Source organism: Piliocolobus tephrosceles, chromosome 6 (genome assembly GCF_002776525.5).
Source record: "Piliocolobus tephrosceles isolate RC106 chromosome 6, ASM277652v3, whole genome shotgun sequence".
NCBI classification, from domain to species: domain Eukaryota; kingdom Metazoa; phylum Chordata; class Mammalia; order Primates; family Cercopithecidae; genus Piliocolobus; species Piliocolobus tephrosceles.
This window is the reverse complement of record NC_045439.1, coordinates 115,670,875-115,697,156: the sequence shown is the minus strand read 5'-3', so window position 1 is coordinate 115,697,156 and position 26,282 is coordinate 115,670,875. Positions and strand designations below refer to the sequence as shown.

At 36.1% G+C, this 26,282-nt stretch overlaps 1 protein-coding gene across 3 annotated transcripts in view; it reads left to right on the top strand.

Annotated features, from left to right (window-relative positions):
* SCFD1 (sec1 family domain containing 1) overlaps window positions 1-26,282 on the top strand; it is a 103,729-nt gene that overhangs the window by 21,617 nt on the left and 55,830 nt on the right. For all 3 annotated transcript variants that reach the window (XM_026455070.1, XM_026455072.1, XM_026455071.1), the window contains 4 exons: window positions 5,728-5,783; window positions 6,761-6,846; window positions 9,591-9,690; window positions 24,535-24,674. In XM_026455070.1, the coding sequence (XP_026310855.1) occupies window positions 5,728-5,783; window positions 6,761-6,846; window positions 9,591-9,690; window positions 24,535-24,674 (382 nt within the window). The remainder of the gene's footprint in view (window positions 1-5,727; window positions 5,784-6,760; window positions 6,847-9,590; window positions 9,691-24,534; window positions 24,675-26,282) is intronic.

The following is a 26,282-nucleotide window of genomic DNA, read 5'->3' as shown; positions in this document are numbered from 1 at the left end:
GGTAAATTACGTGTCACTGGGGTTTGGTGTACAAATGAATTTGTCACCCAGGCTATGGGTGTGGTACCTGATAGGGAGTTTTTGACCCTCATCCTCCCTGCTCAGGTTGACCCCAATATCTGTTACTGTCATCTTTGTGTCTTTTCTTTTTGTTTAGTTCCCACTTAAAAGTGAGAACATGGGGTATTTTGTTTTCTGTTTCTGTTAATTCCCTTAGAATAATGGCCTCTAGTTATATCTATGTTGCTGCTAAGCATATGATTTCACTCTTTTTTTATGACTCTGTAGTATTCCATGATGTATGTGTACCACAAATTCTTTATCCAATCCACCCTTGATAGGCATGTAGGTTGATTCCATGTCTTTGCTATTGTGAATATTACTGCAGTGAACATATGGGTAGATGTGTCTTTTTCATAGAATGATTTATGTTCTTTTCGCTGTATACCCAGTAATGGGATTGCTAAGTCGAATGGTAGTTCTGTTTTAAGTTCTTTGAGAAGCCTTCAAATTGCTTTCCACAGTGGCTGAACTAATTTACATTCCCACCAACAGTGTATAAGTGTTCCCTTTCCTCTGTAACCTCACCAACATCTATTATTTTTTGGCTTTTAATAATAGACCTTCTGACTGGTGTGAGATGGTAACTCATTGTGGTTTTAATTTTCATTTCTCTAATGATTAGTGATATTGAGCTTTTTTTCATATGCTTGCTGGCCACGTATGTCCTTTTTTTTTTTTTTTTTTCCTTGAGAAGTGTCTGTTCATGTCCTTTGGCCATTTTTTAATGGGGTTGTCTGTTTTTGCTTGTCAATTTGTTTAAGTTCCTTAGAAATTCTGTTGGATGCATAGTTCGCAAATATTTTCTCCCATTCTGTAGGTTGTCCATTCATTTTGCTGATAGTTTCTTTTGCTCTGCAGAAGCTCTTTAGTTTAATTAGGTCCAATTTGTCTGTTTTGGTTTTCTGATTGTTTTTGGAGACTTCAACATGAAGTCTTTGCCAAGGCCTGTGTTCAGAATGGTGTCTAGGTTTTCTTCTAGGATTTTTATAGCTTGAGGTCTTACATTTAAGTCTTTAGTCCATTTTGAGTTTATTTTTGTTTATGGTGAAAGGAAGGGGTTCAGTTTTAATCTCCTGCATATAGGTAGCACCACTTACTGAATAGGGAGTTATCCCAGCACCACTTACTGAATAGGAAGTTCTTTCCCTGTTGCTTGTTATTATCAACATTATCAAAGATCAAATGGTTGTAAGGTGTGTGGCTTTATTTCTGGGTTCTCTAACCTGTCCCATTGGTCTGTGTGTGTGTTTTTGTACCATGCTGTTTTGGTTACTACAGTGAAAGCCATGTAGTAGTGTACTTTGAAGTCAGGATGTGTAATGCTCCCAGCTTTGTTCTTTTTGCTTAGATTTGCTTTGGCTGTTCAGGCTCTTTTTTGGTTCTGTATGACTTTCAGAAAAATTTTTCCTAATTCCGTGAAAACTGACATTGGTAATTTGGTAGGAATAGCACTGAATTTGTAAATTGCTTTGGCAGTATGGCCATTTTAATATTGAGCCTTCTTATCCATGAACATGGAATGTTTTTCCATTTGTTTGTGTCATCTCTGATTTCTTTTCGTTTTGTAATTCTTGTTGTAGAGCTCTTTCACCTCCCTAATTAGCTGTATTCCTAGGTATTTTGCTCTTTTTGTGGCTATTGTGAATGGGATTGCATTTTTGATTTGGCTGTCAGCTTGGATATTATTGGTGTATAGAAATGCTCCTGGTGTTTGTACATTGACTTTTGCATCCTGAAACTTTACTGAAGCTGCTTATTAGTTCTGGGAGCCTTTGGGCAGAGAATATGGAATTTGTGAGGTATAAGGTAACATGGCCTGCAAAGAGATAGTATGACTTCTTCTCTTTCTATTAGGATGTCTTTTATTTCTTTCTCTTGCCTGATTGCTTTGGCTACGACTTCCAGTACTATGTTAAATGGAAGTGGGTGTCCTTGTCTTATTCAAGTTCTCAGGGGGAATGCTTACAGCTTTTGCCCATTTATTATGACATTGGCTGTGTGTTTGTCATAGATTGCTCCTATTATTTTGCGGTATATTTCTTCATTGCCTAATTTGTTGAGGGTGGTTTTTTTGTTTGTTTGTTTTAGATGAAGTCTCGCTCTGTTGCTAGGCTGCAGTGCAGTGGCACAACCTTGGCTCACTGCAACCTCCGCCTCCTGGGTTCAATCGGTTCTCCTGCCTCAGCCTCCCGAGTAACTGGGACTACAGGCACACGCTACCACGCCCAGCTAATTTTTGTATTTTTAGTAGAGACGGGCTTTCACCACGTTGGTCAGGATGGTCTCAATCTCTTACCTCGTGTTCCACCTGCCTTGGCCTCCCAAAGTACCAGGATTACAGGCGTGAGCCCCCATGACCAGCTGGGGGTTTTTTAAATAAAGTGATGGTGAATTTTTTCAAAAGCCTTTTTCATGTCTGTTAAGATGATCATATGGTTTTTGTTTTTAGTTCTTTTTATGTAGTGAAGCACATAGTTTACTAATTTGCATGTATTGAATCAACCTTGCATCCTGGGAATAAAGCCTATTTGATCGTGATGGATTCATTTTTTTTGGATTCAGTTTACTAATATTCTGTTGAAGGTTGTTGCACCTGTATTAATCAGGGGTATCAGACTGAAGTTTTATTTTTTTGTTTAGTCTCTGCTAGGTTTTGGTATGAGAATGATACTGGCCTCATTGAATGAGTTAGGGAAGAGTCCCTCCTCCTCGATTTTTTTAGAATAATATCAGTAGTATTGGTACCAGCTCTTCTTTGTATATCTGTTAGAATTTGACTGTGAATCCATCTGGTCTAGGGCTTTTTCTGGTTCGTAGGTTTTTTCTTACTGATTCAGTTTTGGAATTTGTTATTCCAGAACTTCAGTTTCTTCCTTGTTAAATCTTGGCAGGTTGTATGTTTCCAGAAATTTATACATTTCTGTTAGGTTTTCTAGTTTGCGTTCATAGAGGTGTTTGTAATAGTCTCTGAGGGTTTTTTATATTTCTGTGGGGTTGGTGATAATGTTGCCCTTGTCATTTCTCATTGTGTTTATTTGGATTGTCTCTCTTTTTTTCTTTGTTGACCTAACTAGTGGTCTACCTATCTTGTTTGTCCTTTCAAAGAAACAATTTCTGATTTTATTGATTCAAAATGTAAAGCACTGATGTAGATTGTCTAAAATTACTTGTGTTTAGTATCTGATATATGACTTTGTGCTTTACTATCACTGATGGATCAGTTTAAAAGCCTAATTGCAATTTTAATTTTTTAGACACTTGAAACCTTTTTGTTAAAATGATCCTCACACTAGATTAATAAAATCTCTATGTCACAAAAAAAAAAAAGAGCTACCATGTATAGTCTTAAGATTTAGACAATGTTTAGACATGTAGAGAATTTATATGCAAATTGTATGACTCCCTCCTCTCAGGGATTTTTTTTCCCTTAATTTCCAGCCCTGAGCTCCAGTCTTTGATTCTTCAGCTCAGTAATTTTCCTGTTTTCTGCTTGAGTTCTTTCTCCTGTGTGCCATGTAATGTGTCAAGTACCCTCAGGAGAGAAGTTGGTTAAAAATATATACTATCTTATGTGATTCTCTTCTTTCAAGAGTTAATCCCTCCGGTTTCAGCCTGCTTTGAACTGCTTTCATTGCCCTTACATGGGTTCTTGTTGTTGTTGTTGTTTATATAAAGAAAGCACATGTATACAACTTTTAGTGTTAAACAGACATAATTTTATTTCTATTTTGTCACCCTACAGAGTCTGTAAAATTTTGCCAAATGCTAGGAAGGTTGCACTGCAACCTCCACCCCCCGGGTTCAAGCGATTCTTCTGCCTCAGCCTCCCGAGTAGCTGGGATTATAGGCATGTTCTACCACGCCTGGATAATTTTTGTATTTTTAGCAGAGACGGGGTTTCACCATGTTGGCCAGGCTGGTCTCGAACTCCTGGCCTCAGGTGATCCGCCCGCCTCAGCCTCCCAAAGTTCTGGGATTACAGGTGTATGCCACCATGCCTAGCCAGTGATTTATTTTTCAAAGGAGAAATTGAAATTATTGCCAATCTGACATAGAAGGATGTCAACACTAAATTGTTACATGGGGAAAAACAAGTTTTAGAACAGTATATATACTATCTTATTTTTGTTTTTTTACATATATACATGCACTTATTAGACTATATGTAGAAAACAACATGGAGGCATCCATTTCTAATTCTAATGGGGGTTATTTGTGAGGGCTGGAGTCAAGAGGGTTAAGTTTATATGTTTCTAGTCTTATTTAAATTTTTTATTACAAACATTTATAACTTTTGCTGTCAAAAGAAAACACAGTTTTGAAAAATTTGCTATTTTGTGTTTTTACTTTTGCAAATTGACTGATATTTCCTATAGAATCTAAAATGGACAATTTCAGCATATAAATATTACAGTGTTCTAGTTTGTCTTATGAGACTTTCAGTGCAATTGAACTTTCTATTTAGGATTTCAACCTATATGAATAATGTGTTTTCTATTGTTTAAATTGGTATTTATAAAAAAACTACAGTATTTTATTGTCAATTTGTAAAATAAACAAAAACTAGCAATCCCCAAATTGCTAAATTAGCTAAGCTCTTTTCATTCTTTTCTTTTAAGTCAAATTAATGTGAGTCCTGTGAGTAGAGTAAGCTTATGTATTGAAACTGCCTAGGCCAGGTGCAGAGGCTCACACCTGTTATTCCAGCATTTTAGGTGGTTGAGGTAGCAGGATCACTTAAACTCAGACCAGCCTGGACAGCATAGAGAAAAAAAATTTCTGACATAGAGTCTCACTCTGATGCCCAGGCTGGAGTGCAGTGATGTGATCATGATTCACTGCAGCCTTAGATTTTCCAGGCTCAGGTGATTCTCCCACCTCAACCTTTCCAGTTGCTGGGACCACAGGCACACACTACCATGCCCAGCAAATGTTTTGCAATTTTTATAGAGACAGAGTTTTGCCAAAGTAGCCAGGCTTGGTGGCCTGTGCCTGCAGTCCCAACTACTCAGGAGGCTGAGGGGGAGGATGGTTTGAGCCCAGCAGGTCAAGGCTAGCCATGATTGCACCACCACACTCCAGCCTCCTAGCTTGGGTGACAGAGTGACACCCCGTCTCAAAAAAAAAAAGAAGAAGAAAAGAAACGAAACTGCCTGTGGGAGATGAAAATACTGATTTAGTCAATCCATTGAAAAAAATGCAGTCACACTGATGGGTCAGCTCCATGTAGTTTTCTTCTGACTCCCTGTTGTTTTCTTTATTAATAGGAAGGTTCATTTCTGAAACTTGCTTTTACTCTTGAAATTATAAATCTTTTATGTGAGCTTGTGGGGGAAATTATAAATCCTTTTATGTGTGCTTGTTGCGGGGAGGGTTGAAAAATTACCTTTTGAGTAGTGTTCATTATTCGGGTGATGGGTGCACTAAAAGCCCAGACTTCACCACTATGCAATATATGCATGTAAGAAACCTGTACTTGTACACCCTAAATATATTTTTAAATTTTTTTAATTAAAAAAGTGGAAAAATAAATACATAAAATCATGTATATAAGGTGAAACTGTATGTATCTATCACATCTGTTATTTTTGATGCTGACGTATTTTATAAGTATCTATTTTAATTAAGAGCCAAGATCATTTCTAACATTTGTTGTTAAAATAGGTGCTGTTCCTATAATCAGATGTTCAAGAGGAACAGCAGCAGAAATGGTAGCAGTGGTAAGTTCATGCAGATATCACGTGGAGATAAATAACATTGTGTGAATTGTTTTTCCACAAGTAACACAAGTGTTTTGTTAATATTTAAATATATGATTGCTTGGTTGTAAGTACCAATAGCAAATATTTTTATCTTATTACATTGAGATTCCACCAAAGATAAAAAGTAATTGTTTACTTCCACGTGAGAAAGTAAAATTATTTACTCCAGTGTGCTATTCCAGTCCTATTTCTTTTTTTAAAACTAAAATGTATATTCCTCATTTAACCAAGCAGTATTTTACACTTATTTGATCCCCCAGATTATTTAATATTTAACTTCATTTAGCAAATATTTATTACTAATCATAACCATTTTTAAAATGGTGAAGTGCTTTTTGCTATCCCACTATATTGAAGTAAAATATTAAATATAAAGTAAGTGTTCATAAATTTGCTTTAAAGATTAAGAAATGAATAAGGGATTAGAGAAATTATAGAATTAATGAAAAAGAGGGAAGTATTTTGGAACTTTATTAGCCCAAGTGAATTACTGACTGGTGGAAGACTGCCTTCTTCCATACGTTCCATTTCTCTTCTGAGGCTTCTTGTACCCACCACTACTTTGTTCACTCCTACCCACCCAAGTCAACATTTTCTCCATATAGACACTTTCCTTGATAAAACAGTCATGCTTGGGAAAAGAGTGTGGGTCGTTACTGCAAAGCATTTCCTATAGCCAAAGTAAAATTAGTCAATGGAAAGTTCTTATTAGTGAAATCAAGCCTGACTCACAGTAGAAAAGGCACTGATCTTTGTAAGTCCAAGTTACGATGATATTGAAGTGGTAAGAAGGAGCTAAAATATTTAGATTTTAGATTTGCTATTTGTAAAGAAATTCCAAGTTTCTTGGTAATGAAACTAAAAACACATTATGAATTAACCTCCATAAAGTTACATGAAGCTGTTAAGAGTAAATCTACAATTTTATTTTTCAGAAACTAGACAAGAAACTTCGAGAAAATCTAAGAGATGCAAGAAACAGTCTTTTTACAGGTGATACACTTGGAGCTGGCCAATTCAGGTATTACTGTTATTAAATACACGTATAAGACTTAAAAATATTTGTAGAGTTTTTTTGTTACTGTTCTTTTAGCATCTATAAGAAATTTTTCTGTGTATAAGACTGAAGGTCAGAAGCCGTTTTCTTTCAATTATTAAGCTGCTTGGTAATTTTTCACAGAGTGAAAAACTTGTGATACTTATATCTGTTTCTACCTTTATTAATCTAATTTCCAGTTTATACTTAAATACTAATAGTCTAAACTTGCAAAACTTTTTATCATTGTTAGCATTTCTAGCATGAGTAAGTAATGCCAATGTTTTTGGCTGCTTATTATTCAATAGAAATACTAAAAAACCCTATACGTTATGGTATGTTTAACTTTTGATTGTTAATAGTAATGGAGTAAAGAAGTAAAGAAACATACTCAAATGGCTGAGAATTATTTAAAGAAGAGATTATATTCTGGAAAATTAATTCTTAACCCCAGTTTAGATGAATTAATGAATAAAGCCTGTGAGAATAAATAGATGCCCAGAGAAATAACTGCCCACTAAAAATAATAATTTCATAATAACCTTCTGTAGACTTCATTTCAAGTCAGTCTGGTGTCTCCTACAGCTTTATAAACTACTTGTGTAACATGGAGTTCACACTAACACTGTGTTTCAATTGTTTGGTTAACTGTCTCAGTTTCCACATTATTTTAAATGGTTCTATGATTTCGTTGCTGGTTTTAAATATTCTTCAAAATGTTTCTCATTAGGTAGAAGAAAAACATCAATTTCTCATCTGATTTTTTTTTTTTTTTTTTTTGACAGAACCTACCACTGTGTCATACCTTACTTAATAGTTCCCTTTTTATAGCTCTCTGGTATAGGCCTTAGAAACCAATATAAAAGCACTGTTTTATTTGGATAATTTTTTAAAATTTATTCACATTATCATAATATGGGCATCTTGTTTCTCAACTTGTTGGATGCATTTCTTAATCATTTTCATTAGTGGTCACAACCTTGCTGGACTATTGTTAAATACATTTGAATCCAACCGTAGGCTGGTGATTTCCAACTAAGAGCAGTTTTTGCCCGCCCATAGCCATTTGGTAATGTCTGGAGACATGTTTGGTTGTCATAACTGGTAGGTGTTACTAGAATCTTGTAGTATACATTGTAGGATGCTGCTAAACATCCTATAATGCACACCACAACCCCCTATAACAGGAAATTATCCAGCCCCAAATGTCAGTAGTGCTAGGGTTAAGAAACCCTGCGGTAGGCCGTCCTCCCTTACCTTCCGTCTAGCTCTAGTGTAATAAATCATAGTAGATTGCAAGGGTGCCACTCTGACTTTTTATCCCAGAGTCAATGCAGTTAGGAAAGTCCACTGTCCTATACCCAGAAGAGTGTAATGAGTCACTAAAATAATAAGCAGTCTATGGCAAAAGGAAACGTATAAACAGATAGTGATGCCTTTTGAAAAGTGGTGTGCACTCCTGATATGATAGTGCCTCTAAAGCAGATCTCTAAAACTAATGTAGACACATGGTAACCAAATGACTGTGCCTCATTTTGCTTTTGGTGGTAGTTTATTTCACATCTAAATTGTAATAATGGAGTGACAGTACACGAGGTGTCATATGCCTTCTCTGTTAAGGGGATAATAATATAATTAGGTACCATTATGGCATTATGTCTTCATTTTGTATATTATAGTGATATAGAGTTTTTTGAGGCTCTACTCCAGGGTCTGCTTTTTTGAGTTTGTGTTTATAGGGAAAAAATTTTAATTTATGAAACTGTCAAACATTTGTGTAAATTTATAAGCTCCTACTCTTTGTTTTCCCTGAAGCTGACAATAACTATTCCTTATTGCCTTTTTTACGAAAATGTCAAAAACATCTGAATAGAAGCAGCTTATTGTTTTGCTAACTACACAATTTATTCTATAGAAATATTTACATAGATTTTTTTCCTTAAAGTTTCCTGGCAGGGCATGATAACTCACACCTGTAATCCTAGTACTTTGGGAGGCCAAGGTGGGAGGATCACTTCAGCCTAGGAGTTCACGACCAACCTGGTCAATGCGGTTAAGATGCCCCCGTCTGTAAAAAAAAAAAAAAAAAAATTTAATTAGCCAAGAGTGGTGGTGCGCACCTGGAGTCTCAACTAATTGGGAGGCTGAGGTAGGAGGATTACTTGAGCCTGGGAGGTCAAGGCTGCAGTGACCTGTGATTGTGCCACTACAGTTCAACCTGGGTGACAGAGTCTCAAAAAAAAAAGTTTCCTAAGTAAAATTTATAATCTGGCATCACACACAAGCTCTAAGTAGTCCAAAGCATTACTGTAATTGTGTGACAATGTTAAATTTGTTTTTTAAAAGCCAGCCTCCCCCATCTCTATAAAAATGTTTAAAAATTAGCCAGGTGTGTGGTGGTGCACACCTGTAGTCCCAGCTACTCCAGAAGCCGAGGCAGGAGGATTGCTTGAGCCCAGGAGTTCAAGGCTGCAGTTAGCTATGATTGCGCCACTGCACTCCAGCCTAGGTGACAGAGCAAGACCCTGTCTCAACAAAAAGCAAAGTATTGTGGTGCTTGCTTCAGCAGCACATATACTAAAAAACAAAGTATTATGAATTGTCAATATTAGCATACTATTACTCATATCATATTATTTCCAGTATATGCTGGAAAGTAGTAGAATATTTTAAATGTATACACTGGTATCAAGAGTTATGTAATTGTTTTTTTTAATATATATTTACAGCTTCCAAAGGCCCTTATTAGTCCTTGTTGACAGAAACATAGATTTGGCAACTCCTTTACATCATACTTGGACATATCAGGCATTGGTGCATGATGTACTGGTAAGAGACTAAATACAGCACTTATTACTGAAATATAGTAACATGCAGTATTCACCTTAATTTAAAATTAACATCATGGCTACAGAAACAAAAATGAGAAGGATGGAACTGAGACCTATGAACAAAACAAGTGATGGGATTTGGTATTACTGGGCATGGATGCTGGAAAATAGTGAACCATTGAAGTTTAAAAGTTTCAAATTTATGATCTTTATAGGGTAAAGTAGTGGTTTTGTTGGCCATGGAAAAGAAGGAAAAGAAAACAATTGAAGAAAATCGACTATCATGTTTTATTTTTAATTTTCAAACTGAATAAGTAAATAAATGTGTTCTCCCTTAGGAGAAAAGCTACAATTTCTCCCTTTTCTGTGGCAATCAGTTAAACCTCATTTTATGTTAAAAAAAAAAAAAATAGTATTTTTTATGTTATACCATATGTTTTCTGAAGTAATTCCACATATCTGATTTTATGTTTATAGCAATAATTTGTATTTATGCATATGTAAATTTAGCTGCTAAATGTTGTATTTAGCATGTGTTAGCATGTGACATACACAGGTGAATAAAACACGGCTTCAATCTTCAAAGGCAATGGAAAGAAAATAGCTACACGAATAATTTCTCTATGAGACACTATGTAATAGGGCCAGAATAGTCTCTATTTGATAGATAGACGTTAAAGAATTTGAACTCAAATCATTGGCTTTGTTAAAACTAACACTGTAGTTTACTAACTCCTAGCTCAGGACTCTAGGGATTATACTATATAATCATATTATGATCGTAAAGATTGCCCAAAATGTCATATAAACAGGAAATGAAGGACTGAGTGTAGTGGCTTACGCCTATAATCTCAGCACTTTGGGAGGCCAAGGCAGGTGGATCACATGAGAGCAGGAGCGAAAGACCAGCCTGGCCAACATGGCGAAACCCTGTCTCTATTGAAAATACAAAAATTAGCCAAGTGTGGTGGCACATGCCTGTAATCCCAACTATTTGGGTAGCTGAGGCTTGAGAATTGCTTGAACCCAGGAGGTGGAGGTTGCAATGAGCCAAGATTGTGCCACTGCCCTCCTGCCTGGGTGACAGAGCAAGACCTAGTCTTAAAAAAGAAAAAGGAAATGAAAGACATGCAATAGATGATTTGGTTTATTTCTTTAAAACCTGGATATTGGCTCAAAAGTGTTTGTTTAAATAAATCAGATTTAGTATTATTGATGGAAATTGGCAGTTCTCCTATGCCATGACTCTAGAGTGAATGTCAAAGAAATAGCAGTCAGCTTTAGTTCAGTAGAGAGGGTAAGAAGAATCAAAGGGACTCTTGAATTAAACCCTAAGTAGTAGAACATGGAAGCTGGCTTTAGGAGGTCAAGTAAGAGGTGGGAGAGGAGGAATTCAATTCTACCAATATTTGAGTGCCTACTCTTTAACACACTTTCTAAACCCCGGCTTCAGTAGTAACAAAAACAATAGCTTTCCTGTCTTTCTAGAGCTTACATTCTAGTAGGGGAAACAGGCAATAAATAAAATAAACTTGCACCATTTCAGAAGGTGGAAGATACCCTGAAGGACAGTAAAGTAAATAATGGTGAACAGGAGTGAAATTTTAAAACAGGGAAGACCTTACTGATAAAGTGACATTTGAGTAAAGATCTAAAGGAGGTAAGGTAGTGAATTTTATAGCTATGTGGGAAAAGAACGTAAGCAGAAGGATGCCTGATATGTTTGGAAAATGGCAAGGCAGCCAGATGGCTACAATGAAGTGAGGCAGGGGAAGAAGAGAACGAGAAAAGATTGAATAGGACCCAGGAAGCAATATAATACAGAACTCTAGGGGTTATAGTATGTAATTGTATCATTATTGTAAAGGCCATTGAAAGGACATTGATTTTAATTTGATGGAAATGGGGAACCACATAGGATTCTGGTATACATTTTAAGACTGTCACTCTAGCTGTTATATTGAAAATGGACTCCTTGGGGGCACAGGAAGAGCAAGGGGATCAGTTAGGAGGCTGTTGTAGTTATCTTAGCTGAGATGATAGCGGCTTATACCATGACAGAAATGGTAAGTGCTGTGATTTTGATACTGACTGTAAAGTATAGGATTTGCTGATGAGTTAGATGTGGGAGTTAGATGTAGAGAGAGAGAACTCAAAGATGACTCCAAGGTTTTAGCCTTTGCAAATGGCAGGACGTTGTTGTTTAGTGGGATGAAAAAGGCAGTTTCCCCAGGGAAGATCAGATGTTTAGTTTTGGATATGTTAAATGTGAGATGCCAGCCAGGCATGTTGGCTCATACCCATACTCTCAGCACTTTGGGAGGCCAAGGCAGGAGGATCACTTGGGTCCAGGAGTTCAAGACCAGCCTGGCAACATAAGGAAGCACTATCTTTACAAAAAATAAAAATTGGTGAGTTGTGGTGGCACACCTACTCAAGAGACTGAGGTGGGAGGATCAGTTGATCCCTAGCAGGTTGAGGCTACTACAGTGAACTGTGATCACACCACTGTGCTCCAGCCTGGGTGACAGAGTAAAGACCCCATCTCAAAAAAAAGTGAGATGCCCATTAAGATATCAAAATGTGAATGTTGAGTAGGTAGTTACATGAGTCTGGAGTTCAGGAAGAAAGTCTGGTCCTCAGCCTCCCAAAATGCTGAGATTACAAGCATGAGCCACTGTACCTGGATGGAAAATATTTTTAAATGAGGGAAATTACAGTATGTTTGTATACTAATGGGAATGATCCAAAGAGCAAAGTTAATGATGCAGGAGATAAGAGCGTCCTGCAGGTGGCATTAGTGAGCACTGTAGACCAGGATTTCTCAACCTTGGCATTATTGACATTTTGAACCTGATCATTCTTTGTTGGGGGGGTAGGGGGAGCTGTCCTGTGCATAGTAGGATACTTAGCATCATTCCTGGCCTTGACTCTCTAGGTTCCAGTGGAACTTCCTCAGTTGTGACGACCAAAACGTCTTCACACATCGCCAATTATACCCCAGGTAGCCGAAAGAGGCAAAATTGCCCAATTGAGAACCATGGTTACAGTAGGCTGGCGATATGAGTTTCAGAGCTAGAGTAGTTTTAGGAAAGAGGGCAAGTAAAGAGTCTGGGAGTAGCAAGGAAGACACCTAATTCCAGTCTCAGATCCAGTGGTATGAGCTGTGAGAGGTTAAAGAAAAAAAAAAAAAAATCATGTTCCCATTTGAGAAAGCTGCAGGGGTTAGCCAGTTGGAGTTCAATTAGAGCAAGAAAGAATGGGGAAAGTTTAGAGAGGATGTTCAGAATAGGAGATTTTGCTGATGGCTGAGTGTGGGTTCCACAAGTGATGACAGGATTTCAAGAGTAGGGTAAGAATAGGAGATGGGGTCTCAGTGGGCTTAGGGGTTAAAGAGTTGTACAGGGATTAATGGGCATTAATAAGATAGTATTGGTAGTCTCACATCATATTTGGTTGGTGGGGCCCTTACTGTTGGGTGGGAGCAAGGGGCGAGTGTCTTAATAAGAGCATAGCGTACAGATTCTGGGTACCTCATCACACCTGCCAGTGGTAGTGTTAAGGCAATCTAAAAACACTGAGTTGTCTAGGGATCCTTTCCAATTCCTGAATTTTAAGAGTCCCAGGGCTCCCTCTTCACTCCCCTGGATGGAAGAATTTAACGTACAGCGTGCTTTGAGTACAGGAGATAAGACACATGTACAAATAATTGCAACATGAAAAGAGTAGACTCAGTCTCCATTGTTAGAAGAGGAAATTGGGAAATGTAACTTAGGGCAGAGACTCCCTAAAACCAAACAAGGATAATACTGGTCCTTGATGAGGTTTTCACAATGAGATGAGAATAAAAAAGACTATGAAATGTGTTTTTATACTGGCCTTTATACTAATTTTTATTTCCTGCTATTTGAAGTGAAAAATATCCTTTTAAAAATGAAAGGTGGTGAAAGTAGATGGTAGAGTTGTTTTTGTTTAATCTTCACATAAAAAGTTGGGAATCTTTGAAGAGGTTGGTTATAATTAACTGTACAACTTAACGTGACTTAATTCTGTTCATTAATCCTAATGTAGTTTCTGAATGTGAACAAACTATAACTGAGATGTCATAAATTACAATCACACACATTTTTGTTGATTGTTAAACCTGCTACTTTTGAAGGTCCTCAGAGCTTTTAAAACACTTAATAATTATACCCTTTGCCTCCACAAGATGGAGTAACTAGATAGTAAATGTTAACTTACAATTGCAGTTTACTTTTTGTATTAAATGTCTTTGCCTGAAAATCTGCACCATTGATAATTGTTTATATGTTAGACCTTAGAAACAACTATGAAAATTCACACAGCTTCCCTCTGTGTCAGAAAGATAAGTTTTCTCATTTTAAATGGGAAATGCACTCTTCTGGTAAAAAACAACAACAACAACAAACAACTTTGCAGTACCCATCTCTTTTTATTGGGATATAAGAAGCAAAATTAGTAATTAGAAGCCCTGATTCTTTTTTATTATATCTTGGTTGCAGGAGAGGTGAATTTGATTGTTCAGCTGGAGAACTGTTGACTTCAGTCAAAGGGATGGACATTATTTTATCTCTGTTTTTTTAATTGGCCTTTGTTTTTTTCAAATCTTAGATTCTCTTTTTGAACCTTTTACCCTCTGCTGCTGACTCTTATTATTTGAAACATTAAATCGGAAGTTATACTAATATACATAGGGACTTTAATTAAAGTTTACCTTTTTTTCCAGTCAAGAATTTAAAAAAAAGAAATGGTTTCCAAATAAATACGTATTTTTTTAAAAGATTGTAAGAAAAGCATTTTATTTTTTATTTTATTTATTTATTTTTTTTTTTGAGATGGAGTCTCACCCTGTCGCCCCAGCTGGAGTGCAGTGGTACGATCTTGGCTCACTGCAACCTTCGTCTCCCAGGTTCGAGTGATTCTCCTGCCTCAGCCTCCTGAGTAGCTGGGACTACAGGCGTGTGCAGCCGTGCCCGGCTAATTTTTGTATGTTTAATAGAGATAGGGTTTCGCCATGTTAACCAGGCTGCTCTAGAACGCCTGACCTCAGGTGATCCACACGCCTCAGCCTTCCAAAGTGCTGGGATTACAGGCATGAGCTAATGCACCTAGCTAAGGTTATAAGAGAAGCATTTCAGGAACACCTATTTCCTTAAAGATACATGATTGCAGTGTAACAGATGCCTAGATATAGTTCAAGATTGATGCTTTGAGTCCAGGGTTAACATTCTATTGATCCTCTAATCTTTATTAACACAAAACCTCTTGGTCAGTACTATGTAGCCTAATTTCAAGCATTTGCCTAAAAGTCAAAAGTGTAATGTAAACTTTCACTCATTTAATCCAAGCAAATACATATTTTACTGTACTTGATAGGAAGTATCTACTGAAGGTCTGTAGGCTATGTAAAAGCCCAGAAGATATCCCTGATTTTATTTACTTTTTAAAAATAGCACTGTTTCAGTATATCTCCATATTTGTTGCTGTGTCTGAACTTAGATTGAATTTTTATTTAAGGGAGAAAAAGAGTATGTACTATTTACTGATCTAACTTTAGCTGCTATAGTTTTTATTTTTTTGCCTTATATTCTAGTTGCGTAACATTTGTGTATATTTATGATGGAACATTTTACAAAGATTTAATACTATATTTTATATAATCAAATATATTCAAAATATTTCCATTTCAGCATAATATAGGATCATGTAATCAATTAATAATTATGTAATCAATTTAAGATATTAGATGTTTTTTCTTTTTGTATTTAAGCTTATAAATTATATATTTTACATTTACATCACATCTCAATTCAGACTAACCGCATTGAAGGTACTCAGTAGCTACCTGTGACTACTGGCAACTGTATTAGACAGTACAATTCTAAATCATAAGGCCCAAATTCTTTACTACTTTTAGAGATTGAATGAATTGCTTATGAGCTGAAATTATCACATGAAGACTGGTAGAAATGTTTGCATATTGCCAGCAGTGTATCTGGTGGGTGGAAGGGTTCCAGCTCATGAGTCCTAGGGTTGTAAACAGCTCTGCTTTAATAAAAATGAACAAGCTTCCCAAATATATTGCTGATGCTGTAAAGAATACCTTGGCCTCTGAATTAAGATAGGTTAGGTTGTGCTACTTAGTCTAACCCTCTAACCTCAGTGGCATAAAATATTAAAGATTTTTTTTTCTTGGTCATAGTATTTATTGTTCCTTATCCAGTATGGATGAGCAAAACAATTGTGAGTTGTACTTCATTTTTTTGGTACTGTTATAAATGAAATTTTTAAAACTTTTACTAGGGAATATTTCAGATAACACAAATACAGAGAATACTATAATGAACTCATATTTACATTTTTCAGCTTCCCTGGTATTATATGATCTAAGGATGAATACTTCAGCGTGTATCTATTTTTTAAAGTTATAATCTTACCCGACAAAATTAATGATAATTTCCTGGTAAAATACCCGCTCTGTATTCATTGTTTCAAAGATGCTTCTTTACAGCTGGCTTGTTCAAATAAGGATCCAGAAATACATCTATACATGGCATTAGTTGATATATCTCTTAAATCTCTCAGTTCCTCCTTCCTCACTTCTTTTTAATTGCCATTTTTTGATTGAAAGAATTAGGTCCTTTTTCTATAGAATTTCTTACATTTTGGCATTTGGCTGATTATATCCTTTTGTATTCCCAATACTTCCTATAACCTAATTGATTGTGGAAATTAATTAGATCTCATTCAATTCTTTGTCAAGGCCACTTTACTAGCAGTGTTTTTAGTTTCTGTTTTATTACATCAGAAGGTACATAATGTCTGTTTGTCCTAATGTTAGTGAACAGATTGATCAGTAGGTTCAGGTATAGTCAGCATGATCCATCCATTAAGGGTTCTCCATAAATCTTTTACCTAAAGGTTTAAATGTCACTGATAATTATTCCCTCTTTGTTTTAATTACTGATGGCAAATGGTGATTATCTGATACTGTTATTCCTCCTCCATCTTTTTAGCCAACATGCTTATATAAAGAACTTTTTTTTTAATCACCTACTTAGGACAAATGCTTGATTGTCTTCATTTGTCAATTTTCAGAATTAGTGAGTACCCTAGTAATTTGCAGAGGCAATCAATGAAGTCATTTGTTTTAGTATCATTTTATGAACTAACAGATTTTTATATTTGAAATGTTTTTACACTGTTACAGTCATTTATTTTGATGCTTGAATTATCTCATTTTTGGCCTGTCATGTTGGCCTTGATATCTTCTTGACATAACCCCATCAGTCTTTGATAGTTTCTTTGCTTCCTGGTGTGAAAAATATCCTAAGCTAATCATGTTCATTTTCTGCCTCAGACCTGGATGCATCCATTTCTCAAAAAGCCTTTGGTTACTTTGAGTGACAAACAGTGGGTACCACAGTCTGGGCTATTAGGGCTGTTTATTTCTACTGGGATACTTTTGCTTCCAGACATTTTCCATGGTGAAATTCTCTGAGGTTAAAGAACCCCTTTTTTTAAATAACAAGTTGTAGTATTGTGAAATTGTAAAATTACATTAGTGACTGTTGACTGTGCACACAATTTGAAAGCATCAGTGGAAGGCTGAGTCTTCCTGTTTCTTCCTAACAAACATGTTTTAATCCTTGCTCTACTTATGTTTCATTTGAGAGACTGATTTATGGGAACCAAAGAAACCAGATGACTGGAAAGCAGAAAATATTTGGATTTAAATTGTTAGATGGATTAAAACCACATATCATCACCATGACTGGGAATTTTGTTTCTTCAGCCACTCAGGAGAGCTGTGCCATTATAAATATACATTTACATCATTTTAGCTACAAGCCCATCTTAATATATATGTATCTGTTGTAGAGTGATGGATGTCAAATAACATCTGATGTGTAACTTGTTCTCTAGAGTAAAGCTTCTGATCTCTTCTCATTGAGTTCCATAGTTATCCATGCTCTTTGAGGGTAGAAAATTGTTAATTAGTTGTATATAATTGATTTCTCTGTAAGAAATAGAATTACAGTCTCTAGGAGCTTCTGTAAATTGTCATTAGAGGCATTATCACCACTTTATCAAATGTTGAAAAGAAACTGGTTTTGAAGCATTTAGGAAGAGTAAAAATAAGTTTTAAATTCCCTTTTGCTTAGGTACCTATTCTTTAACATTTTCTCTTACGGAAATTAGTTTTAGGGATGAGGAAAAATAAATTTTTCTCATAATGCTTTAATTTTCCCTAAATCCAACTGAAACTATTATAGGTATTAAAACCCTGATATATTAGTCTGTTGATCTATCTTATGAAGACAATGATCCTTATTCCTGTCTTAGAATTCTGTCTTCGATTTAATATATTATCATATTTTGTCTTTTGCCTGCCTTTGGCAAAAAGTGATGAAACTCATAGCTTTTGTTTTACAATTAAAATCTTAAGTATGAAAGAAACAATTGTGATTTACAGGAGGAATATTTGCCTGCTCTAGAGAAAATACACACAAATGTATTTGTGTGCATTAAACATTTTCTTTATCATTTCTTCTCTCATTGGTGTCAACCCTATTCCCCAAACTATTTAACTCCTAAGATGAAAATTTTCTCCAAAGAAAATACTTCTTTTTGGAGATGAGAATCCTCCCTAAGTTTGTGTGCAAGGATGAGACAATATAGGTGTGCTCATCTTCAAATGACTGATGAGACATTTCTTTAATGTGGAGAAAGGATAGAAGCCAAAGCCGTGGAAGATGCTGGTGGAGCCAGTGGGTAGCTTCCTTTCCTCTTCCTCACATCCCTTAGTTCTGTTCAATTCCATCGTTATCAGGAAGTATTTGTATGTGTTCCCAGTTTTAAATAGATTCTCCCTTGTATTTTATTTCTCTTGTTGCTTAATTTGATTGTTGGTTAAATTCTTGCCAAAATAAAAGATATTTTTATTTTGCTTTGCCTGTGAACTACAAGTCGGCATAAATAGGTATTGCCTATATTATCCAGAGATTATTTTGTTAACATTAACTCTGTCTGGCTCAACTGATGTGCTCTTAACTTGGGAAAGGGGAAAGGAAAACAAGACTGCCAAAGGCTTCTCAATGTTTTTAGCATTTCCTGATGGGATTTATTTATATATAGTGATTTGGGGCACCTTTGTCCTATCTTCTAAGTTAGCAAAATGTGACTGTCAATGGAAACAGATTAGACTCTACCATGTTAAAACTAATTCTGTTGTCTTTTATTTGTGTATAAATGTTCAGTTGCTTTAACGTGATTGAGTACAGCACAGAATGTTTTAATTTCCTAACTTCAAAGATTGAAATTACCTTTATTTGCCTTGCTATTACGCAAACAATGGAAATATCCTTGCTATTAAAGTATTTCTCAGAATTCTTAACATCTTTTATTCCTTTATTATTTTGTGTTTTAAGTATTCCATCAATACTTCAGTAATAACATGCTTTCCTACTTTTAAAGCAGGAATTTCGCTAGCAAGTTAACTTTTATTTTGAATGAGCTGTGTCATCACCATGGAAATAGTACTTCACTAGAAATTCTAGTTAATAAAACTTAAGTGTTTAAAGATGTTTCTCTTCAATATCTTTTATTTTGTTAGAGTTTTTTAAATCTAGGCTTCTTCCCAGATGTAGCTGTTATTGTTTAAAATAGTTTTCCACAGTTGTGCTATTTTTACTTTCTTTGTATATGGATGATTTTTGTGCAAAGTGAAGTTTAGATACAAGGATGGGAAACTGAGAGGGTGAAGTAAAGTCACTTTCTTGCCCTATTGTAATATGAGGGTCTATAGGAAAAACAGTAATAGAGTGAAATATAACGTACTATACTTTTGTCATTCCAACCATTTATTGTAACTCTCTAGTCTTTAAATTGCCTATTTATCACCTGAGGCTACCCATGTTCTGCACTACAGGGAATTTCAAGTGATAGAATCTAATTCCACTCACTCTCTTCTCGCTGTAATACAATTAAAACATAATGCTTAAAAGCACTGCCTCTAAAGTCAGACTGCTTAGTTTTAATCTTGGTTCTGCCACATATTTATGTATAACTTTGGACAGTTAACTTTTTTATACCTCAGTTCTTCTTGAATGGGAATTTTATTATTGCTTCTACAGGTTATTGTAAGGATCAAATGACTTAATATAAGGTGTTAAGAATAGTACCTTGCAAATGAAAGATAGCTATGCTTCTGAACAAAAGGCAGCAGAAACTTCTGCAGACTTAAACGTCCCTGTCTGACTGCTCTGAAGAGAGCAGTGGTTCTCCTAGCATGGTGTTTGAGCTCTGAGAACGGACAGACTGCCTCCTCAAGTGGGTCCCTGACCCCTGTGTAGCCTAACTTGGAGACACCTCCCAGTAGGGGCTGACTGACACATCATACACCCAGTGCCCCTCTGAGACAAAGCTTCCAGAGGAATGATCAGGCAGCAATATTTGTTGTTCTGCAATATTTGCTGCTATTCTGCCTCTGCTGGTGATACCCAAGCAAACAGGGTCTGGAGTGGACCTCCAGCAAACTCCAACAGACCTGTTAGACCTGAGGGACCTGTTAGAAGGAAAACTAACGAACAGAAAGGAATAGCATCAACATCAACAAAAAGGACATCCACACCAAAACTCTGTCTGTAGGTCACCATCATCAAAGACTGAAGGTAGATAAAACCACAAAGGTGGGGAGAAAACAGAGCAGAAAAGCTGAAAATTCTAAAAACCAGAGCACTATTTCTCCTCCAAAGGATTGTAACTCCTCGCCAGCAACGAGCAAAGCTGGACAGACAATGACTTTGACAAGTTGACAGAAGTAGGCTTCAGAAAGTCGGTAATAAGAAGCTTCTCCGAGCTAAAGGAGGGTGTTTGAACCTGCTGCAAGGAAGCTAAAAGCCTCGAAAAAAGATGAGACGAATGGCTAACTAGAATAAACAGTGTAGAGAAGACCTTAAATGACCTGATGGAGCTGAAAACCATGGCATGAGAACTACGTGACGCATGCACAAGCTTCAGTAGCCATTTCGATCAAGTGGAAGAAAGGGTTTCAGTGATTGAAGATCAGATGAATGAAATGAAGCGAGAAGAGAAGTTTAGAGAAAAAAGTAAAAAGAAACAAAGCCTCCAAGAAATGTGGGACTATGTGAAAAGACCAAATCTGTGTTTGATTGGTGTACCTGAAAGTGATGGGGAGAATGGAACCAAGTTGGAAAACACTCTTCAGGATATTATCCAGGAGAACTTCCCTAACCTAGCAAAGCAGGCCAACATTCAAATTCAGGAAATACAGAGAACACCACAAAGATACTCCTCGAGAAGAGCAACCCCAAGACACATAATTGTCAGATTCACCAAGGTTGAAATGAAGGAAAAAATGTTAAGGGCAGCCAGAGAGAAAGGTTAGGTTACCCACAAAGGGAAGCCCATCAGACTAACAGTGGATCTCTCGGCAGAAACTACAAGCCAGAAGAGAGTGGGGGCCAATATTCAACATTCTTAAAGAAAAGAATTTTCAACTCAGAATTTCATATCCAGCCAAACTAAGCTTTGTAAGTGAAGGAGAAATAAAATCCTTTACAGACAAGCAAATGCTGAGCGATTTTGTCATTACCAAGCCTGCCTTACAAGAGCTCCTGAAGGAAGCAGTAAACATGGAAAGAAACCACTGGTAACAGCCACTGCTAAAGCATGCCAAATCGTAAAGACCATTGATGCTAGGAAGAAACTGCATCAACTAACAGGCAAAATAGCCAGCTAACATCATAATGACAGGATCAAATTCACACATAACAATATTAACCTTAAATGTAAATGGGCTAAATGCCCCAATTAAAATACACAGACTGGCAAACTGGATAAAGAGTCAAGACCCATCAGTGTGCTGTATTCAGGAGACCCATCTCATGTGCAGAGACACACATAGGCTCAAAATAAAGGGATAGAGGAAGATCTACCAAGCAAATGGAAAGCAGAAAAAAAAAAAAAAAGCAGGGGTTGCAATCCTAGTCTCTGATAAAACAGACTTTAAACCAACAAAGATCAAAAGAGACAAGGCCATTACATAATGGTAAAGGGATCAATTCATCATGAAGAGCTAACTATCCTGAATATATATGACCCAATACAGGAGCACCCAGATTCATAAAGCAACTCCTTAGAGACTTACAAAGAGACAGACTCCCATACAATAATAATGGGAGACTTTAACACCCCACTGTCAACATTAGACAGATCAACGAGACAGAAAGTTAACAAGGATATCCAGGAATTGAACTCAGCTCTGCACCAAGCAGACCTAATAGATATCTACAGAACTCTCCACCCCAAAGCAACAGAATATACATTCTTCAGTAGTTCAATAAACTATTAAGAGGTTTTAGCATGAAGGGCTGTTGAATTTTGTCGAAGGTCTTTTCTGCGTCTATTGAGGAAATGCACTCACTGGTTATCAGAGAAATGCAAATCAAAACCACAATGAGATACCATCTCACACCAGTTAGAATGGTGATCATTAAAAAGTCAGGAAACAACAAATGCTGGAGAGGATGTGGAGAAATAGGAAGGCTTTTACACTGTTGGTGGGAGTGGAAATTAGTTCAACCATTGTGGAAGACAGTGTGGCGATCCCTCAAGGATCTAGAACTAGAAATACCATTTGACCCAGCGATCCCATTACTGGGTATGTACCCAAAGGATTATAAATCATGCTATGATAAAGACACATGCACACGTATGTTTATTGTGACACTATTCACAATAGCAAAGACTTGGAACCAACCCAGATGTCCATCAATGATAGACTGGATTAAAAAAATGTGACACATATACAGCATGGAATACTATGCAGCAATAAAAAAGGATGAGTTCATGTCCTTTGTAGTGAGATGAATGAAGCTGGAAACCATCATTCTGAGCAAACTATCACAAGGACAGAAAACCAAACACTGCACGTTCTCAATCATAGCTGGGAATTGAACAATGAGATCACTTGGACACAGGGCGGGGAACATCACACACCGGGGCTTGTCGGGATGGGAGGCTCGGCAGGGGATAGCTTTAGGAGAAATACCTAATGTAAATGATGAGTTAATGGGTGCAGCAAACCAACGGCTCATGTATACATATGTAACAAATCTGCACACTGTACACATGTACCCTAGAACTTAAAGTATAATTAAGAAAAAAAGATAGCTATGCTTTTTGTGATTTTTCTCTTTGATGGACTCCACATACAAGTAAAAGAAGGCTGCCTCATTGCTTCTGTAACTTACTAGATAGAAAATAGACATGTTAGGCCAGACACGGTGGCTCACGCCTGTAATCCCAGGACTTTGGGAGGCCGAGGCAGGCGGATCCCAAGGTCAAGAGATCGAGACAATCCTGGCCAACGTGGTGAAACCCTGTCTCTACTAAAAATACAAAAAGTAACTGGGCATGGTGGCGTGTGCCTGTAGTCCCAACTACTTGAGAGGCTGAGGCAGGAGACTCACTTGAACCAGGCGGAGGTTGCAGTGAGCCAAGATCACACCACTGCTCTCCAGTCTGGCGACAGAGTGAGACTCCCATCTCAAAAAAAAAAAGAAAAAGAAAATAGACGTGTTACTCCACTACGACAATTAGACATCTATAATTTTTCAAATCCTGTTTTTTATGTCAAAAAGAAAAATGGCAAGGAAATAAACTGTTATAAAACATTTATTTGAGAAAGTTACAAGGTTTATGTTAAGGATCTAGAGTCAGTATTGATAACCTTGTTTTATCTAAAGGAGATTGAATTGCATTCAGTATATTTAATTTGCTAAGACCTAGAATAGTCATTAATTTAAAATATATACAGATACCTTAGAACTAAGATAATTATATTTCAGTCATGCTGGATAATTTCTCCATACTGTATCTTCCTTCTTAATCATTTACTTGTTGATAGCCATGTTTTATTTTTCACTATTCTTTAATTGGCATTGAACCATAAAATGCTGCTATTTGGGAGGGAACCCATAGATGTAATGCAAGAAGTTGGGGGAAAGATAAAAAAGATACTTACTTTTATTTTACTTTTATATACAAAAAACTAATGGTTTTTTGTGGGTTTTGTTTGGTTGGGTTTTGGGTTTTGGGTTTTTTTTTGTTTGTTTTTTACAGAACGGGTACAAAAGCCTCACATGAATAAAATTAGTCCTAGGCAAGAAAGTTTAGCAACTACCGGCCTGACTTAAAGTTTATGTGAAAGAGGTGCATCGCTTATTATTATAGCATCTATTGTAATTTTTAAAAGTGCAATTAATCAGTCAAGTGACACATCAGAATGTTGACTCTCTAAGAGTTTAAAAATATTTATGATAACGTTTATTACTGGAAATGACCAAGCATCAGGAGGCCTGGTTACATAAGTTGATTTAGCCAAACATTGGACTACTGTGTAGTTATGATAAAAGTGAAGTAGACGTACGTATACAACAGATACAGAAAGAGCTGTAAAATGCATTATTAGATGAAAAAAGATATGTGTACACTGTAATCCCATTTTTAAAAATTAAGAGGATATACATGTGCTATTATATGCATCAATATTTTTCTAGAAGGATACACAAGCATATTAACATGTTTTTCTGTTTCTTGTTTGAAATTTTAATCATATACATCTAATACTTTCATTAAAATACACAAAATTACATTTGTATATAACAAAAGATTGGGAGGAGGTCTTTTAAATTTCAGATCTATATTTTGTCTTTGGAAACATTAGAAAGGGCAACAAGATTCTATTTTGATGAGACTTAGAAAAGTTATTTAACATAAGATTACTTTTTCCTAGGATTTCCATTTAAACAGGGTTAATTTGGAAGAATCTTCAGGAGTGGAAAACTCTCCAGCTGGTGCTAGACCAAAGAGAAAAAACAAGAAGTCTTATGATTTAACTCCGGTTGATAAATTTTGGCAAAAACATAAAGGAAGGTAAGCAAAATATCAAAAAGTAAAAGATCCATTTTTTTAAAAGAGAAATTAAGGTGTCATCCACCTTAATGAATTTGAGAAAAAATTCAAAAGGGTCCTGTAAGTTCATTCACCCAATGAGTGGGAGCTATAATTAGATAGTCCGTAGACATTTGTCTTTATTTCTCCATTTCTCACTGATTCCTAGGTTGTTTTTTGTTAATTATTGTTTTATAGGGACCGCTTCTCCTTTCAATGAGATCATCCCATATGATTTTGAAGATATTACAGATAGTCTTTTTCAGTTTTGTTGCTGTCTCCACTGACTCTATAAGACCATTTCTGCCTTTCACTGAAATTGGTTTTTGTGATTTTGGGGATGATTTTTTCCTTTTTGTTCCATGTTGCCCTCTTGTAAAACTTGTTTTAGATACTTGTGGAGAGAGTATCTAAGCCTGAAGCCTAGAAATGTATTCAAAGTACATTAGAAATAATGAGTGATAACACTGCATTAATTTGCTGTGTGATTTACAGTGGGCAGATACACATATCCCATGTGATGCTATGCCCCCTTAAAGTTTAGGGTACTTCATAGGCTCAGTTACTGCTGTAAAAGTTATCTAGTGATCATTATGGCTAGAGCAATCATTGTAAACAAACAAAAATATTATTCCTCAGAGAAAAAGAATACTGTTCATCAACAATTATGAAAATACAATTTTTAAAAAATATTTCAAAATGTGTGTGTGTCCTTGATACAGCTGTTCTTTTTGGCCTTATATTTATTATTTAAAGAGAAGTAGAATATAGACTTAGTTCAACATGGTGGGTTTTCGATGTGTTTTATCTTTTTTTTACTTACAACTTTTTTTAAAGCTGGAAAATCAAATCGCCATAACAAAGATTTGACTTTCTCTGCGGAGAAAAGTCACTATCTTTCTCTTTCTCACTATGGCGGTTTTAGGTACTATTTTAATTAATTTTAATTAATTTTATTTTAAATAATACTCTTCCCTTTGGGATTCCATAATCTACATTTCCCTCCAGAATGGTGAAGTACAAGAAATTACTTTTATTAGAGAGGCATTATTTATAAAGAATACAGAATATTTTGAAGTTGGCATTCCCTAATAGAGAAAAGCTTAAGAAAAAAATCTCTTTATCCAAATATGGAAATTTTGAATTTTTTTTTGGAACATATGTTTAAGAACAATCTGTGAGGTCAGTTGAATAGTAAGAATTTTAACCTCATGTTCATTAAGTAGGAGTAGTTCTTTTGCTCTGCATCTTACTACAGTAGTAACATGGACACAAAGACACTTGGAGATAGCATAAACAAGTGACTTAAACCTCTCTGAGCTTCACTTTCCTCATCAGTAAAATAGGGAGATGATAATTCTACCTATTGCCCTATTTCAGAAGATTTTTAAGAAGATTGAGATAATGAATTTAAAGGAGTAATTTGCCCAAGTCATCCAGCTTTTGTTGGTAAAGCCAGGGATGAAACCCAGGTCTTGCAGACCATAAAGCACCCGGTCTTAACCATGAATGGTTAAGTTATGATAATTACCTCAACAGATTCATCAGGACTAAATGAGGTTGCAGTGAGCCAAGATTGCACTCCACCCT